At 37.8% G+C, this 19,863-nt stretch overlaps 1 protein-coding gene across 1 annotated transcript in view; it reads left to right on the top strand.

Moving 5' to 3' along the window:
• CHN1 (chimerin 1) overlaps window positions 1–19,863 on the top strand; it is a 93,443-nt gene that overhangs the window by 35,411 nt on the left and 38,169 nt on the right. Inside the window, exon 6 of the mRNA XM_005519817.3 lies at window positions 9,784–10,072. Within this exon, the coding sequence (XP_005519874.2) occupies window positions 9,784–10,072 (289 nt within the window). The remainder of the gene's footprint in view (window positions 1–9,783; window positions 10,073–19,863) is intronic.

Below are 19,863 nucleotides of genomic sequence, written 5' to 3'. Positions count from 1 at the left end.
GTTCCTGAGCTGCTATAGCTAGACATAGCCTAGCACCACTTAAATGACCAAATATAGGACAGGAAAAATAATACTTTTTGCAAGCTTAAGCAAGGCGGTCAGCTGTTTGTAGAGTTCAAAGTGAAGATTTTTAATATTTTTACTTTGTAAGGTAGAGAAAGTAACTCTTACCCAAAAAAACTTTTCAGTTTTTAAACTTGCTGTTGAGTTACTGTAAAATCTGCTTTCCACTTATATAACAAGCTGCATTTTGATTATCTTATGATGAGCTATTTTTGTCTACTTTCATCCATTATTGTGCAATTAATTTGCATCATGACTTTTTCAAAGGCAGGCTGCCTTTTAAATCTAAATTTGAAACAAAAGATGGTGGATTTTTTTCAGAAAATAATTTTTTCAGAATTTGTAAGAGAGGTAGAAGTATGTTCTTAAAGAAAAGGAAAATGATAATTTAAATGTTGTTTTAAGTATAGAAGTTTGACTAAATATTCAGAGCTGTCCTTCAAATAAAACTGATGTTCAGAGCCTAAGAAGGCCTGTAAAATTGTGTCAGCTCAGATACCATATAAAGGAGAATGAAGCATAAACACAATTGAGAGCAGCAAATCAGCTACTTATATTTAATGCCTGTACTTAATCATGGATGCATTCACCAATCTTTACTAATTAATTAATCAATCAGAGAATGCCACTGAAAATGTTTTGTACTCTTGAGCTTTAAAAAAATTACTAACATGAGCAAACTATCATAGATACATGTCTGTGTCCATACATGTCAGCAAGTCTCAGAATAAAAATATATATAATACATTGTAATGTTAATTCAGTGTTCCAAACAGATTAAAAGAATGAAAATTCCCAATTCACTTCTGGAGCTATTAGATTTGCTTTTAAATTTGGCAAAAGGTTAGTACATTGCTTAATATTAAGACCTGTAGCAAGTGACAGTAGCAATAGACATGGTTTGCAATGTAGCCTTTTGTGGTGGAGAGCTTGTTTAATAATTAGGATAAGGATAAAGAGGAAATGGGTAGAGAGTGTACTAGTGGTAGGCGTTGAAGTGTGATGGTACTGCATGTTCTTTTGAGCAGATAGCTGCTGTAGCACATTTAATTGGTTACCATGGTTTCCCTTCCTGCAAATTCTATTGTTGTGATACTGAGAATGAATTGAAATAAGGTTCTGCAGCATGATTTAAAAAAAAAAAGAAAAGATAATAATGTGAGCCATGATTATGAGTCATGTTTTCTTTATGTTTGGGGGTTTGGGCACACTGAAGATTGTGTGGCACCAGGAAAGAATTCTTCAGGTGAATGTCAAAAATTAGTAATCTTTATTTTAGTCAACCATTTGCATGTATTGTGCAAATCACTACATTCTCAATCACTAAATTATGAAATTTTGTTGAGAAACTAGCCACTGGCATTTTAAAAGGAGACCTAATTGGTAGGCTATTAGAGCATAATGCTGGAAATGAACCTGTTAAATTTCAGAGGATGACTGCTTTGGTAGCTGGATGCTGTTTATTTTCAGTGAGCTCTATTGGGACACATGTGTAGTGCTGTTCCAGAACACGTGTGGATTGCTGTGGGATTACTTACACATGTGGAATTCAACATCTGCAAAAGCCTTCTTGAATTCAGAGATTAAAACTGCTGATCTGCATTCTGCTGAAAAGCCTCCTTGTACATACTGGGACACAGGAGAGCAATTGAGGCAAGAAGAATTGTTTGAAACTACTTTCTACACAATAATAGGTGAATTATGTTTTTCAAATTACAAATGTATCAAAATCTGATCATAGTTTATCCTGCACCTACAGCTGATCTGTAAGTAGTCAGAAGGAGCCCAGCAAAACAGTAGCTAACTGCATCTCTTCACTTTAAACCATGGCAACAGTAGTCTGACATCATGCTAGTTGGAAGGAAAAAAACTTAAAGACCATTTTAAAGACTAAACTTTACATATCTTTCTGTGTATTTCTTTTTACCTTATTTGCAAATGAAGCAATTGGCAGTAGCAAGGGTTGATTTCAGTTTCTAGAATCCTTTCTAAAATATTCATACAATATTCTTTAGTTGCTAACTGGAAAAAAAAAAACAAAAAAAATAGGGGAAAAGGTGGTGATAAATTCTGGAGCTTGCTTTTCTGCTTCAAGTAAAACACTTGGCCCTCTATTTAAATGATCCTCCACGTAAAAAGTTTCTTTCTCTACATAAAATTTCACACTAAATAATTTACTCTGTTAGTTTGTCAATAACATGAAAGGTTCAGCTATCAGTAAACAGCTGAGGTGTCTGCTTGTCATCTGCCTTATGTAAGTGCACCTGGGCACTACTGAAATGGCTTCACTTAAGTATTTAGAATAATAATAAATAGCTACTAACCTTAATGAGTAATTAACTGGCTACCTAGGTCCTCCCACAGACTAGAATGCTTTTTTCCTTATGGTTCATGTCTTCTTGCTGTGTTCCTGTTCTCCTTCCCTCCTCTTCCCATCTGTTGTTGTTGTCAGCTCTGTTTTCTTTTGGCTAGAGTGTCTAATTTATCTTTGGCAATTCAGTTTACTGCAGTCTTTCTCCTGCTCGTGTTAAGTTCAGCACTTCTCAGAGGAATACTCTCTGCTTCAGTGTGTTGTGAACTTTTTTGGGAGAACTTGTTCAAGAGCTGCCTGTGCTCGGTGTACACAGCTCATGTTCATTTGATGCCAAGTCCCTCACCCTGGCTGTAGCTTCCGCTGTGATCTGGTGAGCAGCAGAGGCACTGGGCTTGAGGTGAGGTACTGTGCTGGAGATCAGAAGGTCTGGGCTCACTTTTGGCTTCATATATGACTTGGCTTTTAGGCCATGAAGTTCTGCAGGCCTCATTTCTCCATTAGAGAAGATGTTTTCTCTTCTCTATTGTCTCACATGCTTGTTCAGTACAAAAGTCTAGGATATCTTAAAAATGGCCTAGGCAGACTGAAGGCTGTACCTCATCTCTCAGACTATCCCCAGCCTCAGCTCCTGAGTAGGAATCTGTGTTGAACTTTGCTGTCTTTATGCTACATAGTGTCTGCCTGGTTTAAAGCTTCTAGGCACTCTTGGAGTTGAAATACTTGTTGACAAAATCAAATTGCAATGCAATCTGTTGGTAATTAAATTGTGTATGCAAGTGCATTGTGCTCACCTCTCCTGTCCAAGCATACATATATTTTCCATCTTCTGCAAGTTCTCCTGGAGTGCCTCTTTTTCTCTACTGCTTTTCAAAAATGCTAGGTAGAAATCTATCTTCAAGTTAGTCCTTTTGCTTGGCCTCTTCTTTTGTTTTTGGAATACATATTTATAAATTTTTGTATTTGGAGAAATGCCTTTATTCCTGTACTTCATCAGCTGGAGGTACTGCAGGTGCTTCGTAGACATGTTTTCAAGATAATACACAATAGCCTTACATTGTTGTTTAATGTCATAATTGCTTTCATCAAAACATTTATTAATTATTCAAACACCAAAACAACTGATAGCAATAAATGGTTATATGGCCCAGTTTTCCTTTTCCTCCTCCCTCCTTTATACTTGGTGAAACTCAGCTGAGCTGAGTGTGGTTCCTCCTGTTTCTTAGGTGCTAGGAAGAGAATCAAGCTAATTTTTTTTTTCTTTTGTATCTTGAGATGAATAAATGAACTCTTAACAGTTTCAGTAATAAATTGACATCTGTCCCATTTATTGCTGCACTTGCATGAAAGAAGAAATTGTATTGTAGAAAAACAGAATTTGCAAACAAAAAAAAAACCTATTAATTTTCACCAATGAACTGTTAGTAGCCTCAAGAATTCCAACAATTCACATTATATATGCATGAACAATTTCATTTTATGTTACTAAGCTTGTTTATTGTTAGGGAATGCAGCTTTGAGGAAAAACCATTTAGAGAGCAGGATGAATATATTGGTGAATCTCACTGCAAAGAAGTGATGTGTGAGTACTAGAAGATTAGAGGTATAATACACTGAGAAAACAAGTTAAGTGAATAGCAAATTCTGTAATACCTTTAAGTAAGTTAAGTAAACCTGCGTTGCAAGATTTGAATTAGCAGTGGCTTAAGGCAAATCAGATTTGACAAAATCTCTCTGGAACAGGAATCTTACTGTAGTTTTGTTGGTTTTTTTTTAATCTAAGTGAATTTGGGTTTTCTTGAGACCCTGAACAACAACCTGCTGTGTACCTTAGGAAAAAACCTGAACAACAGCAAATACAGTGTTGCTCCACTCTGCTCTCCAAAAACCCTTTCTGGACTTGCAAAGTTATTTTACAGTAAGAACATCTTTTTGGGTTTTCACTTAATGTCATATATGACCTAGAATGAAAATGTTTTACACAGAGAAAAATTTGAAAATTTTGAAGTTTGCTGAGCACACAGTGGTAGGGTTGCTTGAAACACAGTTCTATTTTAAAGTAGTATGAAAGCTCTCTGTAGCATGAAGTCACATGGTAAAATTAACTCTTGGAAGAGCCTACTCTTAAAAAATTTTGGTAAATATTATTTATGTATTAGGAAACTGTGAAAGTTAGTAACATTCCTGCTAGTAACATTTCCAGATGATCTTTATCCAGCCAAGATGGCATAGGTCTCCAAATATTGCTCTCATGTAAAGAGAAGATACCATTTTAATACGTTTTAATATGTTTTACTACGTAGATAGTTTACATATTTTTATGTTCCCATGTGCATGTAGAATTCAAATGTGTCTTAACCACAGTGAGTCTATTTCCAGGAAGTATGGAACTTTTCTCATGTAGAGAAGGCAGGAAAACATTGCCCAAAACATAGGTATTGATTCTGATTCAATCATCAAATCCCAGCAATTTATATAATGTTAAATGGAATAAGGCATGCAAACACAGTACTAAGAAGAGGTAATGCATATGTTCAAGCCAAACAGATTATTTACAAATGCTTACCCCTGATCAAGAACAGTAACATTTACCTTAAGTATTGAGTGATCTTACTGCATATTAATAGCATACATAGTACTTGATCAGCTGACATTTCTTCAAAATTCTAAGATGGTGAAAATCAGCTGTCAATGGTAAAATAATACATTAAAGCAATGAAATTCTTCTCTAATTTTGTTAGATTTATTTATTAAATGCTCTATTACAGGCACCAAGGGCTGATAACACTTTTTCTTCATTGTTTTCAGCAACTGTTGCCTACTGCTGATGCCCTAGAGCAGTTGGTTTGTCCCTGACAGTGCTTAGGATCCACAGGGAAGTGCCAGTGCTCTGATCCTCACTGCCTGCTGTTGGCACTTTACTTATGCAGTATAGTTTTCCATCTTGGACAAGGGAGTTTGGGCAGTAATGTCTTTGGCCTCGGTTGAGAGAAACTGCTGGGAAGATGTTATCAGTGATACTGTACAATCTCTGAACTTTATTGTTTGATCCAGGTTAGACAGAGGGAGTCAAATGCTGTGTCTGCAGTGTCAGGGGATAGGCAGGCTGCAGTACCAGGTCTAAGATCTGTTTTCTCTTTTGAAGGATGCCATACCTTTCCCATGCTGAACTAAAGTATTGTGCATTCAGCATAGGTGTTACCAGGCTTTAGGAAAAACTTTACACTAAATTAATGTTCATCAAGCAACAGTCAGCTAGCCAGTACTGCCCTTCCAAATAGGTCTGTAAAACTATCCATGGTGATGGTACTCGGACACCCTTCCCAGCCATATCAGCAAGGATTTTCTGTCTCCATTTGTATCAACCCATAATGGATTTGATTTCATTTATACATATTGTGTTCTTGTAAAATACTGCTCAGGTTTTGAAAAGGATGTTATTTGTCAGGCAGGTATTCTGGGAAGTTGGCAAGTTCTGCAGTTCCCTGGCCATCAGCAGAAATGTTGTTGCCAATGAATATTTAAAAAAAAAATTTGCTGTTCTCAGGAGCTGGAGACCTTCAGGGATAATTGTGTAGAGGAGTTTTTGGCTGTATGCAAGGCTTGTCTTTCTTTGACAGGGAAATGGGCCAAAAGAGGATGTGTGGAATAATTTGTTTTCACTCCTAAGAACATGGCATGATTAAGAGACATTTGTGATTTTAAGAGTCCTTATATTCCTGTGGCTTTTCATGGAGTGTCAAGGCTCTAGTCATAAGTTTTGGTTGAGAGTTTTCAGAAGATAGAACTGAAATTCTGGCAACTAATCTTAAGAAAGACTTCTGCCCTCTGGCTGCAAAGCATATTAAGACTCTTTCTCCAAGGGAAGATTAAGTCCAAGTAACATTTAGGCTCAGCCTTCAGTTTTCCCAGTTCAGTGTATGAAGTTGCTTGAAACTAAGGACACAAGTAGTCCTGAGGAGTATTAATGTCATGCAGCTATGCATTCTAAACAATGCCTGTGTCTAGAAATTCTTCTCATCATAAAATAGCCTGTGAAAGTGGTGAATAACTACTGTACAACTCTGTGTGTGGACTATAAAATTCATCTTCTCAGATGGTAAGAGTGTGTCTATGCTCTCAATTCTTCACTTCCTCCTTTTGTTTCCTTACTGAATGCTGCATACCAGGTAGGTGGCTGATTCTGAGGCCTGTCTCTCATGGTATGATACCTAATTCAACCCCTAGTCCTTTATTATGCTTTATTACAGACACATTTTCTCTACCGTTTAACGCATTTTCCTACGGTATCTGCTCTGCCCCACTGGCAACCAAAGGAACTAGACAGTGATTGCTTTTCAGACAACTTGGAATAAAAAAAGTCTTTTATCTGTAGTCCTGCTGCTTGCAAACAAATGCACAGTGGACACAATGAGATTGTTTGACATGTCAGAGGTCTAATTCTTTTTCTTGGAAAAACATCTAATGTTGCCCTGTATAAACCAAAAGAGAACATACTTTATCTGTGTCCCACTTTCTACTTATTAAACAAAAAACAGCTGGTAGTAGTACTTGCCCTTAGGAGGAGAGCATCAGGAAGTTGAAATATCAAATCTTGGCTCTGCTTAGTTGCCACGGTGATGTATAATTAACTAGGCTGCAGGAATGTTACAGAAAGTAAACATAAGGAAATAGTCTTGCTAATGGAAAAATTTAAACCATGGGTTTAAGTTAGACCAAAGACTGAAGATTAAATCTTTATTAATAGCTTTCAATTAAACATGTGTGTTTGTTTTTCATACTGTAATTTGATAAAAATAGTGTCATTGTGTGGTCAGGAAAAAATTTAAATGAGTTTGAAAGAAATAAAACAGGATTCTGAGACACATTATTGACAGTAGTCTTTGTAAAAGACTGGTGTTTCATTGATTTGTGGGGTTTATCTCCTTGTTACTAGTAGGATTCTATTTGAAAATCAGTACCTTTCTCCACAACATAGCCAATTAGAAAAGAATAGAGAAAAAATTTGATTCAAAGCAAATGGGAAATTAGATAAAGCCAAACCATTCATCTCTTGGAAACTCTCTTCCTTATAGTATCTCTCAACAACACACTAAATGTGCAGCAGTCTGAACAGATCTGCAGCATAGGGGCTGCTCAGTAAAACATGCCTGGGATAGGAGGGCACACCTTCTGACCCTGAAGGAAAGACAGCCATCTTTTAAGAAGTTCGGTTTGTTTTCTACATTTGGTCATCTTGTTCTTCAGAACAAGACTTCAGAATGTAACAAGACTGGTTTGAGACTTTGAGAGATGATGCTAAAATCAAGACACTATGTGTACTTAGTAATAGGCCTTGTAATGCTTTTCTGTGCCTTATCCTCTCTTGATAAAATTGGTGTAATACTTTTTCTTCTAGAAAACTGAGAGCAATAAGTGATCTCCAGCTTACTTAAAACTCTGCTTTAAGTAGTCAGAGCTGATGTTACTGATTAGAACAGCAGTTCACCTGCATCTCTTAATATAAGTAATTCTAATGTATATATTATCATTTAAGGCCCATTATTCTTCACCTTCAAACTTATTTGGCTGTCCTGATGAAGTGAGAACCATCAAGGTGCTTGTATGTGCTCAATGTGCATCATTCCCGCTGTCTTGAGCCGATGACAATGAAGGTTGCTCACTTTGGCACTGCAAAGTGCTGAGCACTCTTGGCTCAGGTGGACTTCTCTGACAATCAAGGGTGTATAAAGAGGACATCTTGTGGTCAAAGCTTGTTTGCCATACACTGTGCTGAGTATGAAGGTGCCCTGAAAAGTAAGTCTGAATACATCTACCCCTTCTGCTATAACTTAGGACATTATCTTTCTGCTTTCTGAATGACTTGTATTCACTCAGAACTGCAACTTGTGATGAAATTGGCATTGGGTAAAAACTTAATTTCTTTCTGTCATTTTGTAATTTCTCGCATTTGATTCAGTGAACTTTTAGTTTGTGTGGCATAAAAGTATGCATGGAAGTACTAATTAATCTACAGGAAAATGCCCACGTAGTTCCTACACATTGTGGCCTCTTTCCTTACTGAGCAGGATGCAGATTCCATTTACATTTGAGTGTTATGTAGAAATAGCAGCTTCTGAAGTTGCAGTCACTGTCAGACTATTGATAGGGTGATGGGAAGGTTTGGCATTTTGGTGTAGAACAGAGAAAAAAATACAGATTCCAGAACCTTGTAATTTTTGTCCATATTTTCAGGAAGAATGCAATATTTCACCTGAGGCAAGCTCTAAAGTTGTGCTTTCCCCTGTTTGGCAAGGCCCCACTGAGATGAGCCACTTCAGCAAAATATTATTTACTGTGTTCCTTAACATCTCCAATGAAGCATTTGATTGTAAAGTGAAACCAATCCATCCTTTCAAATTTACTTCTTAATACTTATTTGGCACATCTGACCTCCTAAGGGGGCCCAGTACCCTCGCTGCTGTCTGACCAAGGAACAGCACTGGAGTGAGCTGTGAAAGCAGCTTCTTGCCTCCATCTTCTCCACAGGAAATGTTGCCAAGTGCAAACACTGCTGTGTTTTCATATGTTTAGACTGCTTTGAGGCAGAAGATGGTTGCAGATTCTAAGTGCAGTTTTTCAAAATATGCTACTGTTCAGGTAAATTCAGCATTCTTACGGTTGCTAAGAGCCTGTATCAAAATGCTGTTCCATCGTGATGCAGGATGGCTGGTGTTGGATAGCTTTCGTGTTATATATCCTGTATATTACAAAGATTTGCTTGAAGCTTAAGACTTAACAACCATAACACAGAAGGACTTTTGTACAAAGCTTGAAGAGTTAGTCCTGGGCCTTTGGCCAGGAATAAAGAATGCTTGCCCTTGTGCCATTTTGTCCTGTGCTGCTCCGGTTCTGGCAGCAGTTCTGCTTCAGTGTAATTGTTGGCACTGGAGCTCAGCTGAACCTTGAATGGCCCCTTCCTGCAAGCGAGCAGGGGAGCAGAGGTCTGAGACAGCATCAGAACTCCGTATTGATCGGCTGTAACAGAGGACTCTATTATGAGACCTCTTCATATCAGAGCCAAGCAAATTGACTACAGTGATAAAGTAGTGAAGCACTAAAAAAAGCCGTAAAGAGTGTGAAGTAATTTTTCAGTTTTTCCATAGATAATGGAAAGGCTAAAAGAATACAAGAACAAACAGCTCCTTCTGGGACAGTAACTGTTTTGGCTGTCTATCTGCAGTTGTTGTTGATCTCTCCTTCCTATCTGTGCTAAGTAGTAGTTCTCCAGCTCAGTTGGACCAGACACAGAGCATAGTCACAGCTTTAAGTGATAAAGTGTTTTTAATTGTTTGCAAAGGCTTGCTTACTCTTATTTATTCTGCTTACTGTTCTTTAAAAAAACCAACTTTCCCATTTCATTGAGGCAGATTTGGAAGTCAAACCAGAAACTTCAGACTCTACTACGATGGAAAACACTTTGTTGGGGAGAAACGTTTTGAGTCCATCCATGACCTGGTGACAGATGGATTGATTACTCTTTATATTGAAACGAAGGCAGCTGAATACATTTCCAAGATGACAATTAATCCAATTTATGAACACGTAGGATATACAACCTTAAACAGAGAGCCAGCACACAAAAAGCATACGCCAACCCTGAGAGATGAACATGATGGCAAAGAGTCTACAGGAGAGGATGAGGTAGCAGAAAAGAGGGTAAGCAATTGTTAACCCATGCTTTTTTTTCTGTTAGACTTCTTGTTTTGTACTTTTAGCCTTTCCCCTCTGCTATAAGTACTAAAGGTCTCTGCAGCTACTTAGTCTACATAGTTATTTTCGGTGTTACATTAGCAGTAATATTTAAACTGGTTATAGAGTTTTGTAATGGTAATTTTTGCACATTGCAAATGTTCATGATTTGGAGGTTAGTTATTTGTCATTGTGATTCTTCAGGTGTTTTTATAGTTATGGATGTTACCATTAAGCCACTTCTTTATTTCAAATGGGCAAAGAATATTTAATCTTAAAATTGTTTACAGTGTATAAGACAATTGCATTTTATTTCTTAATATATTCAGCTTTCCCCAAACAAATGCATTTCATAATCTATTCAGCAGTCTGCATATAATGACAGTAAAGTTGTCCACATTATAAATAAGACTGTTCATTAAGTTGATAAAATGTTAAAACATTTCACTTGGCTAAGTTCAGCCTGTCAGAAGCTGACAGAGCTATTTTTGGCTTCAGCCAGACTTTACAAAGAGGGATTGCTCTCTTCAGAGAGTTGCAGTATCAGCTGAGAAGTAATTGCATCCTGGATTATAAAAGAAAAATGAAGAAGAAAGAAATCTGAGAACCAGTGAACATAAAAATATTAAAGGAGATTGGGAATGTACTGGGCAGACAAAGCAGCTGCCTGAAATTTTATTTGTGTTTCAGAGACCGAACATAAAAGGAAACCATAATGTAAATTCTGTTGTGTTAAAAGAAATATTTTGTTTATTGAAAATCTGACAAATGAAAGTATTTTTAAAGCTATTTTTACATGCTTGTAGGTGTTAATGCATGTATAATAGTCTGATATGTTTCCCTATTTCACAAACTTCAGAATGATATACATTAGGACTATCTAATATGCTTATAGTGTGTGGAAGAAATGCTAACCTTAGTTGGTATCTTTTGTCTCTCAAATCAGAAATACGTGATTTTAGTTTTTGTGGATGTGGAGGAAAGGTCTGACTGACAGTTTCCAACATACATGACTTTTACAGTGAAACTAAGCTTCATACAGAGTCCACAGAGAGAGAGGCTCATAGCTTTGGTCCTTCAAATCCTCCTTCAGCAGAATCTGTCATTCTGCACTGAATTTGCTGAGAGATGAAGCACCCAACTTAGCTTAAAGTATGAATCTTCCCTGTTATCAGATCATTTTGACAAAAGAAATACTGCTGGGATATTGAAGCTAGCTGACCACATTTAATATCCAATTTCTTGCCTGTTAGGTACCAGTAGTAGAGGGGTGAGTTATCACTTACGATTCCTGACAGCCGCTGCTTCCAGCGTGCTGTTTCAAAAGGATTTTTTTGCATATTATCATAGACAGTTTATTATAATGCAAAGCCTGGGTAAAAATCTTCTCTAAGTCTTCTGGAAGTCACCACTTTGGGTTTCTTTGGTAAAATTAACTCTTAGAATTTAGAAACTTTCAAGTGACAGCAGAACTCTGTTCTGTTACACTTTTTAGATTGATGAAAGTGTTCATAGTAAAGGGATTTCAGTGATTAGTATTGAAGAATGCTGTTTTTTTTCCATGGATTATATTGTGTTATGTCACTCAACAGCAAGGTATACATACTGTTTTGAAACATTTTTCATTAAGTAGCTGAAGGACTATTGAATATTTCTCAAAGATTGAAATTTTATGTGAAAAACCTTTAGACATGTTAGACACATAATCTCAGCTTCTCACTCTCTTCATCTGGAACTTACAAGTGACTAAAGGGGCTTCAGCCACAAAACAGTTCAACAGTAGTGGTGTTTTCAGTCTTCTTTATTTTATCTTGGAACTTTATTGATGTGAACACACTGAGGCACACAGACATCACAGGATAATTAAACGTGGAGATTTCAATTTACTTTTAGAATAATTTTCCGGTTGGGATTTCTATCTGCGGCTGCATGGGGACAGTACAGTGTGGTGTTTCTCACCATGGAGTGGCACAGAGGTGACATCTTGCCTGTCTTTGCACCTCTCAGGGTTTTGGTGGGAAGATGGCACAGATTTTCCTGCATGTCACTTCACCCAGCAAATCTCCAAGGAGAGTAAGGCATTCAGCCCCACAACCAACACCTGATCCCACTAGCAACCCAACAGCATTTGGAATAAGCAGCCATTTATAAATAGGTCAAGTAGTTTTTCTTTCTTTTTGGTGCCAGGGGTGGCAGGTTGATTCCTGTTGTCCAATACGAAAAGAAGGTCATTGAATTGCAACAAACCAAAAAAAATTGTTCAGAGTTCAACATGAAAAAAATAAGGTTTTATGAGCCAAGCAACAAGATCTGTGTGTCCATTAGCCCCATGGTGAGGATGAAAATTTCCTCAGTGTGTACAGCATTTCTCCCTGTGCTGTATGCTTCTTCCTCTGTAAAGAGAGAAAAATAAGTCTGGTTCTATAACGTACGTGATCATCCTGTGCCAAAATGTTCACAGATTTGCAGACTCTGAGGCTGTTCAGATATGAATCTAAATTTTGTGCCTGTGACTGTTGCCCAATCATGTGTGGGTGGTGTATGGAATATAAGTCCTTCAAAGGAAGGGAAGAAGAGACACAAAAACACAGTCAGAGCCTGTGGAACAGCTGGTGGGAATGGAGTCTCACTTTCTGCCATGGAAACTGGGCAGCTAAAGAACACACCTCAAGCCTGAGAATGAAATATTAAAGGGCACTCACCCAGTCTTCAGTTTGGTATGGAGTATAGCAGGAAATGCTGCATTTTGTGTTAGATGCCTCCCAGCAGGCACTTGTAATAGTTTGTTTGTTTCCTGCTCTTTTCTGTAATTAATGTATGGTAGAAAAATTCAGTATGTGTTGGGTGACACTTTTCATTTGCAATATATTAAAAATGAGCCCTAGTAAAGGGGAAAGATTTAAAGACCATAAGAGATGAAAAGTCGAAACTTATGCAGTTGTTAGATAAGGATTGTAAGACACAGATTGCAATACTCGTGAGTCGTGCAAGAGACCATATTGTGGAATGATTTAAGATGGAATTTTTAATGGGAAAAGCATGAGAATATAATCCACTGCACAGCATGTACTTCACTGATTATGAGAAGGAATGTCATGTAAAAGTATACGTTAAAAGTTAAAATTTTTGGTTAATGATTTAATGCTTTTCATAACCTATGAAGGAATTACAAAATAGTCAAGAGTTAACTGGAGGAGGAGAGACTGAAAACAGGAGAGTGCTTGTCCTATTCGAATGTCCCAGGTAGACATTTTAGCTGATGTGTTAAAAAGGTGATGCTGGTTCCCAAAACAGTCTGTAAATTGTTCACAACTCAATTGTGGAGCCATTGTGGTCTGCATGTTAAGAGAGGGCTAAGAATGATTAAAAAGAGGGTTTCCCATGTGGATTCAATCTGTGTGACCTAGTGTGGAAGTGGAAATAATGCCCAGTATCATAAGATTTAGTATTCCTCCTGTGCTTTGAATACTGATGGGTCTCTGAACATTCTCTACTCTCAAAGGCAGTTATGGCCTTAGAGCAGATGACTTGATTCAATTAAACACCTCATAAAAATGGCAGCTCTTAGAAATTAGTAAATATCTAAAACACATATCAAAGTCCTTCTTTAAAGCCCTGCAAAACAATTTTTTCATTTTGACATGTTTTGGATTTCTTTATAATATGTATAATGCGTAAGAAGTTGTATGAGTGACTGATTTAAGATTTAATATTTCTTATGAAAAAATTAAATCATTGGTTGTGAGTTATCCTGTCTTTCAAAATGAAATGCTGGGGTAAATGTTAGGATAGCAACTGAATCATATGTATTCATGTTTACTTTGGTGATGTGCTATTTCTTCAAGAACTTTAGTGGCTGCAAATCAATTAAAGATCCCTTCTAAACTGTACTACATTCCATTCAATTCCTATAGATGGAAAGACTTGAGAGAAGACTTGTGGCAGCAGTCACCTAACAAAAGCAACTTTCTTTTTCTGTTTTCAATTACCTTAGTTGGTGATACCATTTTTTCCTCTATAGTGAAGAAGGCTGATTTTCTGCAAATATGTGCAAGGAGATCTGAAAATGTAAATCTGTATGATTTTAGTAGGAAACATGCTTTTACACCTGTCTCCAAAGACAAAATTAAGCATGATCTGTGTACATTTTTAATGATTTCACAACAGACTCCACATACAAAATCCAGGGTGATACTTTCAGGTGTTTACAGAGGGACCAGTCTTACCTTCCAACTTTAAACTGACACTTATATTTTATTTAATGACACTACTACTTTTCTACTTTTGCTCTCAGTCAAATCTTTTACTAAGATCTGCTTAAACCTTTCCTTCACCACAGCTTATTTTATCTTCAGTGGCAGCACATGAGAAGCTGTAGCCAAGGAAGTTGCAGTAGCTGTCATGGAAATAAAGGCACCTTTATCGAGGTCTGTGATAGAGGAAGACAGCTCTGACTGGCGCTGCTTGGTGCCCATTAATGCCAATTCTGGGACTGATAGGGGCTAAAAAAAGATCTGGCCTTAATAATCAGGACCAAAGTGTGCTTTGAGAGCTGAAGCAATCTTCATCCTGGCAGTTGTTTGAAATATTTCCATTTACTTGACTTAACTTAAAAGATGGGTGTATAATGTATACAACATCTAAACAAGCCATAGCTGTAACAAGGTAATGATGAAGTAATAATGTTTTTAGAAGTGCAGCTAATGAATGTTTACCTTAAAGTACATTTAAAGATGCAGGATACTGAGCACTGAAGAATCCCATGGGTTAACTTGAGGAGATTGTCAACTCTTTTCTCACAAATGTTCCTTTCCAGTCCCTGCGCGGGTGTCCATGACAATCACTCTGTAACTTTAATGTAATTTATAAATAAAACATAACTCTGTGGAAGGCAGAAACTTCTATTTATTTCTTCTGGGTTTAGCCCATCTTTCAGCAGAGACTTCAAAGCACAGACAATTTTGTCAATTCTGAGAAAGTTCTTAGCAGGATTAAAGACAAGCCTACTTTTTAGGTAGCTGCTCCAGCATATCAGCAACATCGTGCTCAGAAGAGATTGCCCCAGCCTCATTCTTCCTCATCTTCCCTTTCTGTGCATTAGCGTTTATGTTGGTAGGGAACCAGTGTCATATATGGTATTCTATATGGCACCTACAGTCCAAACTAGGCCTGCAAATGGTTACAATGCATTTTTACAAATATATATGGTTTTAACTTAGCCCTGTGTTTATTAATACCCAGGAGAGTTAAGGGCATGTTGTCCAGTGTACAGACATCAGCACAAAGAAAATTATTTCTCCAAATTACAGTGCTTTTTCTACTTATAATCACCAAGAGTAACCCAAGCCCTTATTTGTGCTCATCGTGGCAGTAAAATTGATTCACTGAAATCAACTGATTTCAATTTAAGATTCAGAGCTTCCAAATGAAGCATGTACTTTGCTAATTTAAACCCCAGGTCACACACAGAATATCTAGTTTACTCTTATCAGTATCTTATGCTTATAAAAGATAAATTAGGAAGCAAAACTTGTTTATTTAAGGGTCTCTAACTGGACCTGTAGTGTTAAACTCTGTCCCATAGTTCTCCTGTTTCTCCCAGTTCAAATTCTTTCTTCTTCTGCTGGTGCCAGCTCTGGTTCGTGCTCAGCCGTGCTCAGTTAATTCCCGCAGGTTCCAAATGATCTCCTGGCTGATTCCAGCGAGCCCTGCAGGTCTTGCCTGCCTGTCTGTGTGTGTGTGTCTGCACCTCCAGAGCGCATTGATGTAATGCTTACACCAAAATGTGGGGGCTTAACATGAAGTTAAAGCTGTGTGCTTGTGTTGCCGATTGCATGTTGCTGATGCAGTATTACAAGGGTCAGAATAAATAAGGTTTCACAGCCTGCAGGCAGTGAGGAGTGCCTTAGGTCAGCCTGCATTTCAAGCAGACTGCACCTCCCGTTGCTATGCTACTCCTGTAGAGGTGTTCCCTTCCTTCTGAAGGTAAACACAGCTGAGGATCAGCATCCTGCTTCAGCCTTTTGTCATGGGTACAAGTCACTTCACTGCTTGCTGAGATGACCTTTCAAGTTACTTTCTGCTTTTTCAGCGAAGTATGACTTTTTTATGATCTGACATGTGAGATGTGTATACAAAGATACAGTCTTCAGAAAGTTTGGTGTCAAATTATACTGAGACAGACAGCTGCCATGTGAAATCGGGTGGGGCTAGTCTTTCAGACTCACACATCAGACCCTTAGCAGAAGTGTGGTGAGTAATTACCCTCAGCATATGCCCTGTGCCTGATTGAGCCTTTGTAAGATGAATAGTGTGCAGAACTGTTAAAAAGGCTGTAAAGCAGTACAGTTACTGTGCAGTTAATTCTAAAGTATAATGCTTGTGTTGTTACTGATAAAATGAAACTATTAGCAGTGAATAATAACTGTTACTTTTTTCCTGTGTTTCTCAGTGTTGAGTTGAGTCAGTGTGAAGCTTTCACCTCAGTTCTTTTCAGGGTTTCTAATGCTTGGTGGTTTGGATCTGGCTACATTTTTAATGCCCTTCAAAAAGTATTGTACAGCCCTAGCCTCTCTTACATGTACTGGCAGAAATTCCCTTCTTTTGTAACTGGGATAGGCTAGTGCAAAAAGACACACAGGGAAGGAGGGAGGGAGGACTCTTCCTTTGCTCTTGAAGAGCCAGAGCATGGCTTTCTTTGGGCACTCTTCAGAGTGAGAGTTTTCCCACCCTAGTGGACCTTAGTGGTTGGGACAGAAATACAGAGCTCCAGCTTAGCTCCGGATGAGTAACGGAGTGCCCTATGGGCCTTACACCTGAGGCTTCCAAAAAGTCTAGGTACCACCTACAGGTACAGTGGGGAAGCCACATAGACACATATAAGTAAATTAAAATCTTCTTTCCCCCTTTTTTAAAAAAAACAAACACCTGTGGCTACTTTGATTTTTTATGCCTTCCCACAACTGAATAATCCATGCAGTGGCCACAGAAGGGAAAAAGTGGGTCACTCTCTGGGCAACCTCTAAAGCAGGTGTGTGGTTCTGATTTATTGCCTGTGCAAAGAGCTTTCTGGATGGTGAGGGACTGTGGTGGGTTGCTAGTTGGCTGATCTCTCCTTTGTTGTTCTCATTCCTTAGCTGTGTGAGTTTGGGGTCTTATTTTTTTTTAACTCCTCCTCCCATCTGGCATCTCCTAATTATTTTCTATTAGTAATCACTTCTACAGGAAACAGCCTGGACTGTTGAATTAAGAGCCCTATAAAAGGATAATTTAGTTATTTACAAGTTTCTTACCTTACTTAAACTTTATAACATGACACTGTATAGCTGGTGATAATCACCTTGGGCTGTGATTGTGTCCGATCTCATAAACTGGACAGGTCTGGTCACTCCTAGAACGTGAGGCTCAAGGAGAAGCTGGGGCAGTGCAGTTGGTAGCACCTCTGGCTGTGAACTTCTATTTGAAATATCTTGCATTTTATGCCTTCTGCAGCTCTGTGCAGCCAGTTCAAACCTGTGCTAGGAGTCTGAGTACCAGGGATTTTCTCCACGTACCTCTCTCTTTATTCAGATAAACTCCTTTCTCTCTTTACTGTTTGTTGTGTGTGTGTCTAGATGAGAGCAGGGAAAGCATTTTACATTGGTCACTGTTTACATGCTTCCAGGTACAAATACATGTCTTTTGGCTTCTGTACAGAGATGGAAAGGATGTGGAGCTGTGGTGGTCTGATGTCACCCCCACCAGAATGTTAGAGAATGCACTGATAGGCAGGCGCATCTGCTCCACTAATAATTGCCCATTCATAAGTGGTTAGTAAATGCTGGAGGCTCATGGTGAGTGAAATGCTTTCTTTAGAGGTGGTAGCAGAAAGAGAAGTAGTTAGGTATGCCTAAAACAAGTATTAGACTGTGAAAGAAAAGAAGAACAACATTTTTCCTGTGGTTAATGCCACAGAAGCTGATCTGTTCTGGTCCTTGTTTCTTTCTTTTTAATCTTTCACAGGAAAAAAGATATTTTCAGCTAAAACTTCTCATGCTTAATTTTAGTCTCTAGCTGAATGTTTTCTGACTGAACAGAGTAAGGAGAGCAGTTTTATTACTAAGCTCAACAAACTACTTGCTCCTATTATTTCAAACCTGTCACACTTGTCATCAGCAAAGACAGCAACTCTTGACAGTTTTGCAAAGTCTTCCTTTGATCATTAACTTTTAGAACATTAAACTTTTCCATATTTAACCTTTCTTCTGCACGGCATCAGCAGTTAGAAACAGTGTTGCTTCCGGCATTTAATGTTCCTACAGTCCTAATGTTTCAGTAAGGTAAGAATCACCACACTGAAAATTCTGGTTCTCAGTTGTTGCTGTCGTCTTCATCATGTTAATATTGATATTCCTCAATTCCAACTTCGATACAATTTCCAAAATAAGTAAAAGATGATATGTTTTTAATAGCGAAGTTCACATTATAATGCACTTCAATTATATTGCTGTGTAGTGGAGATTATTATTAGCAGTTAGAAATAAGTTGCATTAGGAACCTTAGAGCTAGTATCACAGAGCATAATGTCCTCTATTAAGCCTTAGTCATATGTGTATGTGATTTAATAATTTTTTTCATGTTTTCCAATTTGTGAATTAGATTAGTAGCACTTAGGGGCAAGCAGCTTTTACCCTTCCTGAGAGGGAATGAAGGAATTCTTTGAAAATATGAAAAGGCTCTGTTCCAAATTTCCATTTTGCATGTAATGGAAATCTTAAAAAAAAAATTACATTTTAAAAGCTCTGTGTTTTATATCATGTGTCAGATAGTTTATTGATAGAAGATTTCTGATGATTTTACATTGCTGGAAAAGTCTTGAAGCCATTTCCCAAAGTTAATATGATAGTGAATTACATTTGCATTCAGGCATTTCTGTGAATTGGATGATGATTAGAGTAGCAGTATGTTTAATGCAAGTGCACAAAAATTGCAGAAACTATCCTGTGTTGTTATGTTTCACAGAATTTCAAGTGCTCAGGCTCTTAAGTGACAGCTTCTCATTCCCTCCAGCTTCCATCCAAATCCTTGCTAGCACTGGTCACAGCTGGTGCTTGGGAGCTTCCGGTCACCTCTGCCACACTGCAGTTCTCAAGGCAGACTCACTGCTCAGTAAGCTGATCGTGCTGAGAGCTTACTGGACAATTTTTTATGGACCTGATGGGTTAATTCTCTTGGGCTGTTTTTATTATTGAAAATTCACACAACTTCAGTGTTAGAAATCTTATAAGCAGTGTCATTTTAAAGTGCTAGTTGATGGTGGCAGTACAAATGAGAAATTGCCCTGTAAGGTAAGATGAAAAGCATGTTAAGAAAGAAAGAAGAAGTTGTGCTGGTTTAACATTCTGTTCATTTCCACTGAACTTAAGTAATGCAAATATACCCTAAACTTAGTATTTTAACTTTGATGTGACCTGTACTCAAAATAAAAGCTGTTGGTCAAAGACCACATGCATCTGAAATCCCAGGTGTAGACAGGGACCTGGGACTAGTGTATTTCAACTGAAAATAGACATCAACTAAACATTATGTTGTAAGAAACCACAGGCTTGCTGGGGGAAAAAATAAAAACCCCTAGAGTCTCTCCTGTGTAACAGAGGTTGTATGATCCATCCACATGCCAGTGCTTCTCCCTTGAAAGATAAATATTCTTATAGCCAAGATTTATGATGGGGAGTTACATTGCCAGCCCCATTTTGAATCATTCCAAATCATTCCATTTT

This window comes from Pseudopodoces humilis, chromosome 8 (genome assembly GCF_049639895.1).
Source record: "Pseudopodoces humilis isolate 2021_Gansu_Grassland_sample_001 chromosome 8, ASM4963989v1, whole genome shotgun sequence".
NCBI lineage: Eukaryota > Metazoa > Chordata > Aves > Passeriformes > Paridae > Pseudopodoces > Pseudopodoces humilis.
The sequence above is the reverse complement of the archived record's forward strand: the minus strand, read 5'-3'. Positions and strand labels throughout refer to the sequence as shown.